Source organism: Rhodamnia argentea, chromosome 4 (genome assembly GCF_020921035.1).
Source record: "Rhodamnia argentea isolate NSW1041297 chromosome 4, ASM2092103v1, whole genome shotgun sequence".
NCBI classification, from domain to species: domain Eukaryota; kingdom Viridiplantae; phylum Streptophyta; class Magnoliopsida; order Myrtales; family Myrtaceae; genus Rhodamnia; species Rhodamnia argentea.
Genome location: NC_063153.1, coordinates 21,672,632 through 21,683,445, shown reverse-complemented (window position 1 = coordinate 21,683,445; position 10,814 = coordinate 21,672,632). Strand labels below are relative to the sequence as shown.

The window sequence follows — 10,814 nt, the reverse complement described above, 5'->3', positions numbered from 1 at the left end:
CGGATATTCGTTTAACAACGATATAAAATTTCTACGGTTTGGCGACCGGCAGAGGCAAACTTGGAAGCATCGACACTCTCCGAGAGACTCCGTGTCGTGTCTAACACTCTCCAACACTCCGATACTCTTCGACATGCGATCAACACATGATCGACACTCCAGACGCTCCAACGACATGCGAATTCAGCATCCCGACACGCCATTTCGATACACACAAGGTCAATTTTAAGCATTTTCACTAAATCATGGGTCAAAATATAAATGTATCAAAAATACACTTACGTCATATGCCCAACCACTCCAAAATTACTATACCCAAAAAAAAAAAAAAAAAAACTAATCTTCAATCACTAACGGAAGAAGAAGAAGAAGAAGAAATTCATCGTTGATATTTTCATATATATACATCATAATTTATCAGTAATATAAAAATATACATTAAATAAATAATGTGTCCCAACATTTCGATGTTCTCTAGTTTTTTTAAGAAGTGATGTGGAGACTTATCGTGTTGGTGCTACATAAGCGACAACCGGAGGCCGGAGACTAGCAATCGGCGGCTGGTGAACTACAACCGAGGATCAGAGATCGGTGGACAAGGCCGGGTGAATGGCAACCTGGGATCGGAGATCAATGAACGGTAGCCGGGGATTGGAGATCGGTGGCCTACGGACGGTTGCCGGGGATCGGGGACTAGAGACCGGCAACCGGTGGATGGCGGTGGGCGAACAATAGCGGAGGACCGAGGACCGAAGACAAGCGAACGGCTGTCGGGGACCGAAGATCGACGATTGGCAATCGGCGGCGGGCGAACGGCGGCCGGGGATAGAAGGACGGCGGCCAATGGCGGGGACGCGAGAGAGAGAGAGAGAAGAAGAAGTGAGCAACGAGAAAAATTCTTATTTTTGTTTCTATTCCAGAAATGGAAAAGTTAATTTATGTTCCAAACCTATTTATGGGCAAAAAATTTATCATAAAAATAGAAAAATGAAATTGCTTTATAAAATAAATTTATGTTCCAATCCCACTCCTCCGAAATAGAAAATGAGGAAAATAGAAGTGTTATCGTGCGCAGTCTAACCAACCTTGACTACACTCTTGAGGTATTTACTCATCCTTATTTATTCGTTGCTCGTGATTCCTTGACCTCTTCTCCCTTCTTGGAAGGTCAAGGGCTCCTCCATCTCCATCAAAGCTCAGGTTTTTCGACAAGGGTTCTACATAGTTAGAAAGGAAAACGTTGCAGCCGAGCGAATAGTTTTGCTTCTGAACACAAGACCTCCCCTCCCAACCATTCCCACCACCATAAATAAACAAACCAAACAAGAAAAATAACAACAGGATGCCAGTGGCCATCTGTTCATGGGCCGCACTCTCTCTTGCCGCCCCTCAGGGAAGACCATTTTACTACTTCAGCACGCAGAGAGTTGGTGGGAGCCTGGCCCCTCTGTTGCCAATTACAGAATTCAACTAATCTCGCTGAATGCCCAGATTAGCAACCCCGTTTTCATCTAATTACTTGGCTAAACGAAAGCACGCGCGGATAAATTCGCGTTCGGAAACGGTACGTGACCAGACTCGCCTCGGCATGAATCCGGAATAATCATGACCCTAATGAAATTCACGGGCTCCCGTGGCGTGCGGCGAGTGAGATCTTCGTCCTTACTTTCTTGCTGTCCTAGAATCAACAGCGTTAGGTGAGGGCCCGAGAGGTTGGTCAGAGAGACAGAGGGTGTCTTAACGCATTTTTGAGTATTCTATAAGATTAAGAATGTCTCGGACACATTACGTGTCGTTATCATGAACAACCACTGCAACCAGCACGATACATATGTACATATTCCCAGCGTTGTACTGGTTCTTTCGATCGAATCCTCGCCGGTAGTACAGATTGACCAACGAAGAGAAAAGAATTCAGAATTTATGCAACGGACAAGGGCTCCTTCTGGAAGGTCCACGACACCATTGTGCAGTACATCAACGATCTTTCTATGTGCTCTTGCTTTTGTCATGAGAGAATTATTCCCCCTTTCTCTTGACGATACCGAGCTTTCGCCTCGAGAGGGAAGCAACCGAAATTGATTTCCAATTTCCGCAGCCGAAATCGCAGCGTTCTGGTCCTGAACCTTCGTTTTCACGTTCACCAGCAAAGGATGAAGGAGATTAAACGGTTGTTTTCGCTTGTGCCGCTCGCTAACCGGAGGTGGTCGCTCGGGGGGGGGGCTCCGTAATTCTTGACGATCAGTGTTTTGTAACGCATGGTAAAAACGTGCAACTCTCATGCACGTAATAAGCGAGCCGGAGCTGTAGAGGGGGGCCGGCGGATGATCAACGTAAGAGGAGGGTTAGGTAATTACGTGGTCGGCATGTTTAATGAACCTATAAAATCAATTTGGAAGTGAAGTGTCGATTTGGGTTGGGAATTGAATGACGACCTTCCCGAGATAAAGCCACAACCACTTAGCTTGACCATGCCGCTCAATCATCAATCTACTACATTCTTAAATGATTTTTGCACTACTTAATCAGGTGACTCTGATTCCTTAATCTGAAGCATCATTAATGATGTTTTTCGTTAGGAAAAATAAAGGGGGAAAACTCTTTCTTATGTATAGGAGTAGTCAGCTGGATTTCTCGGCTTGTCGCAGCGAAATTTCGCAATAAAATCAGCCACGACTTGACGGAGCCGAGCAATCTCGATAACCCGTTTTTCAATCGCTCTTACTTAGATACTGATGAAAGTCCTGTAATAATACAAGATCATCCCCTACATAAGACCAACGTAGCCGTCCACAAGATGCGTCCAAAACGAAGGGGTCATGGTCACAATCTAAACGATTACCACTCGCCGTCTATTCCAATCTCTCTGTGCAGTTAATGATGACTGTTTCGTCGTCAAGTCCTGCTCTCACACGAAAAGAAGAAGAAGAACGGTGATGACTAGTGAGATCCATTTGACTAATGGTTGTCATCGTTTTCAAAAGAAGTCATGAGCGATGTGAGTGGGTTCTCGTCGGTAGAAGATAGAGAACATGCAAGTAAAAAGTTGGTACGCTGAGGTTCTTTTTTTGTCTTTAATGTCAAGTAAAGAATTGATGGGATTGCGAGGAATTTGGCGTGTTTTTCCTTCTTTTTCTCCAATTCAAGGGCCAACTTATCAAGACTTGCAATGCCATTGAAAGCCACGGCCTACGAGGAGGCAAGAGATGTTAGATTTGGAGAGGTAAAACTCCAACCGACTTCTTTAGACTTTTTGCGGAAAAGAACACTTTTGTGTGTGAACTCTCGAGTTCGATTTCGAGACGTGCATGGCTTGTTTTTCCCCAAACGTAATCAAACGGAAATAGGAGATATCTGTCTTGAAGAACAGAGCAATAATGGGGTAGGAATGATGTGAACGTCCTTTGTATTTTTCGTTGTTTTGTTCAAAATAAAGCATGTAAAGAGGGGGAACAACCAAAAAAAAGGAGTCAAGAGCAAGTCCTGCTTGATTGAAATCAGCAGAAATCCAGGTTTAATGACCGTGTCCGTGACAGAATATAGATGGATCAATTATAAGTTAAAGCGATGCGAATATACAAAGGAGAATGCAGTATGCCGCAGAATAGGTGTACGAGCTTGGTGAACCGTAGTGTCGTCTAGACTTGGGGAAAAAGAAAACCGGGTAGCCTGCAAGTTGATGAAGACATTGCCAATGACGAACACCATACATTCTTAAAGAGAAGTCCAGTCAAACTAGGAAAGTATAAAGATACGGCGTGTTGAAGTAGCATAAAACTCAATCACTTCTTCATTGTACGTAAATCATCGGTAGATACAACCATTACAACCCACAAATGCGAGATCACAAACCATTTAATACATGCACTGTCATTTGTTTCTTTTTAAGGTAAAGACGTAAAGATAGTGGACCCTCAGCAAAAGAATTCGGATAAAGCATTTATAGACATAAAGTCTATTAAAGCTCTAGCTTATCTTCAAATCACAATTACTTAAAAACCTAATCAGCACATACAGATGCCTCCGTATGCCTTGGGAGTGTATTCTACCCTCAGGGTTATCTATGCCTTACAAGTTAGGCTTATGCCTTGGGAGTGTACTCTACCCTCAGGGTTATCTATGCCTTACAAGTTAGGCAACAAGAAACCGCCTGGTTTTTCCATGTCGCGTGCAGATTGTTAGCGTACGTACTTGAGCTACAACGTGAATTCCTATCAAGTACAAAGAGAATGACCAAAAAGCAATTTTGTGTTGGTCCAGACACTTCGCACATCAAGATATGTACTGCAGAGTACTAACATGGTACTGTAGAACATAGAATGATTTCTTAAGCAACAATCTGCCGTTTAGGTTGAACTAACAAATCAACAATAAAGGAAACAGAGAGAGATGCACCCTAGGTGCCCAGCATTATCTTGTGACTAAGAATCAGAATCCAGAATCAATCGCCATGAGCAATCTTATGAGCAAATTCTTCACAATTAAGCATGTTAGTAGAAGGGTACATCAGTTGGATGTCATATCAATGCTATTGGCCAAAAACACATATTCCAATCTTGAGTTGCCAGGGAATGAAGCAGCCCAACAACTTCAAAAGACGAGGAAAGGCCCCAAAAAAAAAACTAGCTAGTAAGAATCTTCTAACAGTTGAAGCTTGGCAGCAAACAAAAAAAACATATGAAGTATAACATAAGGACACTGGGGGGACAAACTGACAGGCATTCTCACCATACATCATCGAATTCATCATCAATGACTGGACGATAATATGGCTCCACCACAAGAATAGATTAGCGACTTATACCAGGACATGTTCGACCAAGTAGACTAGGGGCCAGCTTAGAGAGTATGAAAAACAACCTATTTAGACAGATAAATCCAAGATAAATTGCTATATCCTCTATTCAAAGGGAAGCGTACTTGCTCTCCAACCATGATCCATCAGATAGAAGCGCTCCCATCAAGTCTAACACGAGCTAGCCAAAGCAATTTCCCCATTCCCAAGCTAGACAAGGGGAAAACCATAGTTTTAAAGCAATGCAACCTATTCCCCAAACCCCCCAAAAACAGACGAATCACACACGGATCGACAGAAGAAAAAATGTCCTCCTAAGTTGGTACTATGCAAATGAAGCCAAGAAATAGGCTCATTATCACGTATCTCAAGGCCCATGAAGCTTTTGGAGATGGGAACCATGAGTGGATTCTATGGCACATCTCCAGCCATTTTTACCATTTTACATAATAGATACCCATCAGGTGTGTCACCGACTCATATTAACATCATTTATCTTCAAATCCTTTGAAGAGGTGTCAAGACTAATAGCTAATAGTACTCCATTTAACTGCAGTATCCTGGCTCCTGTTTTTGGCCATATAGGAGGTCTCCCCCTATCAGCTTCAAGGATTTGCCCAAAGCAGCTACAACCAAAGATGAACGGATTGTCGGGATGGAAGAAGTGTTACTTATCTAAAGGTGAGAGAATTGCCATAACTCCAAAAGATTTCATCAAAAATGGCCCTGCAAGAAGGATATGGTCAGACAAATTAACAGCATGATGGTCCATTTATATATTGCATTTCTCCATCAAATGGGCATTGTATAAGAAGGGTAGCCAAGAGGGCAAGCTTTAGGCTATGGTCACTTCTCTATGTTCTGCATAGACCACACCACAGTGGTGGGTCTTAAAAGTAATAAATTAAAAGGGATACTCATGCGATGGTAAAGTTAAATTGGAAGTGATACTCATGGAAATGGGACATAAAATAATCATTGAGCAGGAAAGATCTGAGTCGGTTCTTCTTCCTGCATGTACCATGAAATCTACTTGTGGAGGCTGGGTATTGGCACGGCGGGTCATGCTATTCTCCCTAGAAGTTAGAAGACTTTATCTTTTACATGGCACGGGAGAAATACAAGTTGTCATATGTTCAAAGAATTAGAATTGGTAGACAATCGTTAACTTCATTGAAGCAACCCATAAATAACTTTCATGAAAAAAGAGAATGATACCCACAAATAAAAAGTAAAGGTTAGTCCACACATACAAGTTTATTCCAACTTTCGCTACTTAATAATGTGACCAAATGCAGTTTAACACACAGAGTAGCATCCGTTATGCGCTTGTAACAAGTTCTAGCAATGTACACACTGGATAAAAGTTCCAAAAGATAGTTATCAGAGACCATTGGAGCACCTAAGCCTTGGTCAATAGATGCTCCGTGCATGTCTAGATGAATTATCATTCCACCTATGATTTCCACTTAACAAACTAAAACTACTTGGGATTTCCACTCTCTCTGTCCACAAGAATGAAGGATTTCTTACCTTGTTAATTTATCATGACTAACAAGTTAGGCTCTAAATTGTGCGTCCTTACAGAAGGAGGAAATTCTTAGGACACATCCCTGTTATCATTCTTTCAGGTAGCACTGAGAAAAAGAAATAGAAAAAGTTTCTCAGCTTCGGACAGAGAAGATATGCATCGGATTGCTGAAAGGAGAACTACACCAGAAGAAGAGGTAGCTAAAGATCCGGTCCACAGAACAAACAAAACTTAGAATGTGTTTGGGATGGCCGTGGCTTTTAACGCATGTCAACTTTTGCTTTTATTGTTTCGACAATGCCCAATGCTTGATATTCAACACCTCAAATCTTTAAAATTAACATATATCAACCTTTAAAGTTATCCACAATTTATTTTTACAGTTTCTATGAATTAGAATAAGTTCTTACTACTAATATCTATAACACCTTACAGTTATCAACAATTCATTTTTACAGTTTCAATGGATTATTATTGCTTTGCTCAGATAGGTGCCCCCCCAAAAAAAAAAAAAAAAAAGAATCTCATATGCTGTGTCCTTTCATTTCTTTTGGGAACTCCCCCATTCCTATTCTTACCTCCTCAAGTACCATGCACATACAAACCATGATTTCCTTTTCCCAACTCGCCTTCTACTTGGGTTTTTAACAAGCCTTTCACATCGTCCGAAAAATGAAAGAAAGGCATAAATTTTTTTAGAACAACGAAGACTTGAAACTTCTCTTCATGTGAACAGAGTTAAAATCCTAGAGCTACAAAGCATACACATTGCCAAATGAACGATAAGCACATGGCCTCAGAAATAAGAAACAACAAATATCAATAATGAGGAAAGAGCACTTTTAAGGAAGACCAAATTTTATTTAGACTTCTTTCATATGAAAAACCTGGTTTGGATTTTACACCATGTGTATAGGGTAAAATGTAATCTGAAATCAATACATAAACAAAGAATAAGAGATTAGAAGTATACTCTGCCACAAAATTGGGATGATTGCATCCTTTACACTCAGAAAAAACTTTCAAAGTTATATCATGTCAATGAGGCTTTGGAACATATCCATCAACAGCAAAGTTTCGAGTGGCTGCTGGAATCGCCAAGCGCATTCCATCTAGTTCAGGTCTAGCAATCACTTGACAACCAAGGCGAGACCTGCAAAGACCCAAAAAAGACAAAATTTCACTTGTGCCCACATATTATTCAGCCCTGTGCATTCTGAACAGAAGCCGAGTGCCATTTCAAGGTTTGTGGCATATTGTCAACAAGCCATATATTATGGCTCAGAGAAGTTTCATTCCTACGCAAAATTGGATGGGACCCAAACCAAACAAAAGAGGGAGCACTCACGTTTCTGTAAGCCCGAAAGCTAAATCCAACATGTCATTTTCCTCATCAGTTGGATCATCCAGCTTATTATAGTAGTCCATGTCCTGTCGTGAGATTCGTAATTTTAGATGCTCTTGAGTCAGACTCAGAAGGCTAGTCAATTACGATGTTGCATTTCAGAAACATACCATCACAATGACATGACATGTTGAACATGCAAGTGAACCTTCACATGCTCCTGATATCCAAATAACAGCACAGAATCAGAAGAGAAGACAAAATTAGACTCAAGTTGCCACTGAAACTTAAGATTCATGATGCAATCCTATATTAACGGCAGACAGATACCCTAATCTGGTACATAAACATTCCGGGACATTCTATGATGCAATAGGGTTGAGAGGGCAACTCCTTAGAGAGAACTTAGCATTATTTGGAGAATAAGCCACAGATAAGATGATAGCAAAGCTGAAGAATGCATGACAATTGCTACAGAAGAATACAAGTACCTTCAAGTTCTATATCATTTTCATGAGCTGCTTCTAACATTGACATTCCAATGGGAACCTTGATTTGCTTTTCTTCACCATCCTTATCAACGAATGTCACAGATATCCTGCACAATACCCCCAAGTACACTACCATTAAAAGAAACCCTGAAGAGGGCCTAGCTCATAACTGGAGATAAACAATCTTCATGTTGGGTCATCCACAAGCCGCACTCATTTAGGATGACACGCTATATTAGCCTTCACCACAAAAATAATCTGCTAAGTTGACCATAACTACCTCAACAGCTCATGCAACCATATATATTGCATTTGCACCTTCTTTAATACCAAAAACAGAAGAAATATAACAACACGGAAAAAAAAAAAAAAAAAAAAAAAAAGAACTCACTTGTCTTTCTCTTCATCATGTCCCTCATGAGCATCATCAGCAGTGGTGACAGAACAAAAGAAACGCTTCTGAAGTAGGGCACCTTGGAACAGCTTGTCCTGTGACAGCCATTGAAGAAAAATTTAAAAAGGATTCTATCTGTGAAAATCATTATTGACAGAACGATCCTACTAAAAGAAAAGCTAGCAGAAAACAGAAAGAAATTTCAGGTGAAAGAGGAAAGCCAAAAAGTACGGGCGTACACTAGAGATAATATACCAACTGATGTAAAATTTCAGGAGCAAATACCATTTGAATGGCAGTAAAACATAATATGGACATCAAGCCAGCAGCAGAACAGGATCCACCCCCACAAACATTACGAAGCACACAACTGTGCTAAGAGTAAGCAACCATTACAGAAACTTTTGTCCACAGCAGTTCATCACATTTGAGAAACTATTACTTCTCCAAAGAACACATGGATGAACCTAGAAATAATTTCACACCTAAAGGTTATCAATCGTGATGATGCCATCCTCATCTAGACTTTGCTAATCGAAGGTCGAAGACATCAACAATAGCCGATAGATGTGGCATTGTTAAGAGGCAAACTCTGTTCTAAGAGACAAACTCTGTTAAGAACAGAGTTTTCCTTTCTATCATGCAGTTTAGAGCACTAAAGACAACATTCCCAACAAACAAATGTCAATCCGATGAAACATTACCAGATCCAGTTGAGACTTACCCAATTGAATAGAAAAAAGTCAACACCCAACAAAAAACAAGCTTCAAATCCCGAGCATAGATCAAGAGAAAGATATGAAGATCGACAAGCATTTCTTGTACAGAAAAAACCATCTTATGTGCTCACGCCAACAAAGGGACAGTTATTCTAGCTGAGCTGGCCCCATGATATGGAAAAAGTATATGGAATCGCTTCAAGGATTACCACTCATACATTATCTCTCTGGATTTCAACAAATCAAGACTAGACATTAAATAAATCTACACAGGAGAATCAATGACATCAAAGAAACGATATCATGAACTTAAGCCCAATGAATAACCTCGCTTCACAAAGAATCCAGCGCCACCCAACTATAAGGAAAGCAATGGCCACATAATTTTGGTGCTGAAAGTGGTGACCATATTACTTATAGAAGCCCATGCATTTCCATTTAATCTTAGTCTTGCTAAGATGGGCAACCAGAATATCTCGCAACACGGTCAATAACTTTTCCAAAGGCAAAGTATGAGCTGCATAAAACTGCAAACAGAGCATATGACCCGTAGGGCTATGCATTGCCGGATTCTCTCTAATAGTTTGTAGCTAAAGCTCGCTAATAGGGAAAATGGGGACATTTACATTTCAAAACAGCAACCACCTCATTGCAGAGCTGACCACGCCTCATGCAGTACTATCCTCCAAAGAATAAACAAGCAGGTACCAAAGCCTACTTAAGTTGTAACACTGCTTATATACCAACAGTTCGCTTCACTATCCAGTAGAACTTAAGAAAGCGGAGTGGAACACAAAAATATAGCCAAAATGGCACACTCGAAACTGGAAATCGACGACTCACTGTCCACTAACGAAGGATTACTAACCGAAGGCTGCATTGTAGGACTAGAATGTCTTCGCGGGACTAGTTGTCTTCTTACTAGGGATGTACTGGTGCCTGCCAAATAGAAAAACACAATCCAGCACGAACCGAATCAGCAATTCATCGAGCATGGTCAGCAGGAAAAAACTTAGCACGCGAATCTTCTGACGCCGAACGGACATCGTCAGAAGCTACCGAAGCGAACCGACATGGAAACCAAACCAAAAAGAGCATAAATCCCTAACCAAAAGAGGCACGAACCTCGTCGCGAGAGCTCTCTGACCGCGCGAGCTCCGATTCTGGATACTCTGGAGATTACCATACTCGCTGCAGCCTCACCGAGTCCTACCTGCGACGGAAAAAAACAGATAAAAGAGAGCGCGCGGGCAACGACGTTGGTAGAAACCAGCGACCGTGACCTCCGAAATGCGAGGACGAAAAGGCTCAGCGAGACCATGAACAGTAACGCTCGAGAGGAAAGGGAAGAGGACGGACTGACCTAGGAGATGGATGCGGCCGTCGACCTCGGCGTTGGATTTTCGGAGTCGCCAGAGAGGACGAGTCGTTCCCGAGGCTTCTGGCGGCGAGGCGTGTTACTGTTCGAAGCTCCTGAAAAAGAGGACGAGGCAAAAAAAAAAATCCAAAAGGAAACGTAAAAAGATAGCGTTACACCGA

General features: G+C 41.4%; 1 protein-coding gene across 4 annotated transcripts; it reads right to left on the bottom strand.

Moving 5' to 3' along the window:
- Nucleotides 1–6,004: 6,004 nt before the first annotated feature.
- On the bottom strand, nt 6,005–10,787 carry LOC115741087 (2Fe-2S ferredoxin-like). Of its 4 annotated transcripts, XR_004015431.2 has the most exons (9): nt 10,699–10,787; nt 10,401–10,663; nt 10,144–10,214; nt 8,554–8,651; nt 8,163–8,269; nt 7,842–7,891; nt 7,675–7,757; nt 7,300–7,479; nt 6,005–6,432 (listed from the first exon to the last, which is right to left on the bottom strand). XR_004015431.2 is itself a non-coding variant. In XM_030674803.2 (8 exons), the coding sequence occupies exons 2-8, from the start codon at nt 10,594–10,596 to the stop codon at nt 7,365–7,367; spliced, it is 720 nt and encodes a 239-aa protein (XP_030530663.1). In that variant the 5' UTR covers nt 10,597–10,663; nt 10,699–10,787; the 3' UTR covers nt 7,167–7,364. The 4 variants fall into 4 exon arrangements, 3 of the variants coding, with proteins under 3 accessions (XP_030530663.1, XP_030530664.1, XP_048133882.1); XM_030674803.2 differs by lacking the exon at nt 6,005–6,432 and having other exon boundaries at nt 7,167–7,479; XM_030674804.2 differs by lacking the exon at nt 6,005–6,432 and having other exon boundaries at nt 7,167–7,479; nt 10,401–10,487; nt 10,641–10,774.
- Between the last annotated feature and the right edge of the window lie 27 nt (nt 10,788–10,814).

What these genes read in the sequence shown, in the direction of transcription:
- LOC115741087 (XM_030674803.2), bottom strand. Translation starts at nt 10,596, where the DNA reads ATGGTCTCGCTGAGCCTTTTCGTCCTCGCATTTCGGAGGTCACGGTCG. An exon ending in AAATGATATAGAACTTGAAG is followed by an intron (nt 7,892 to 8,162) that starts GTACTTGTATTC and finishes TTTGGATATCAG; the next exon opens with GAGCATGTGAAGGTTCACTT. An exon ending in CATGTCATGTCATTGTGATG is followed by an intron (nt 7,758 to 7,841) that starts GTATGTTTCTGA and finishes ATCTCACGACAG; the next exon opens with GACATGGACTACTATAATAA.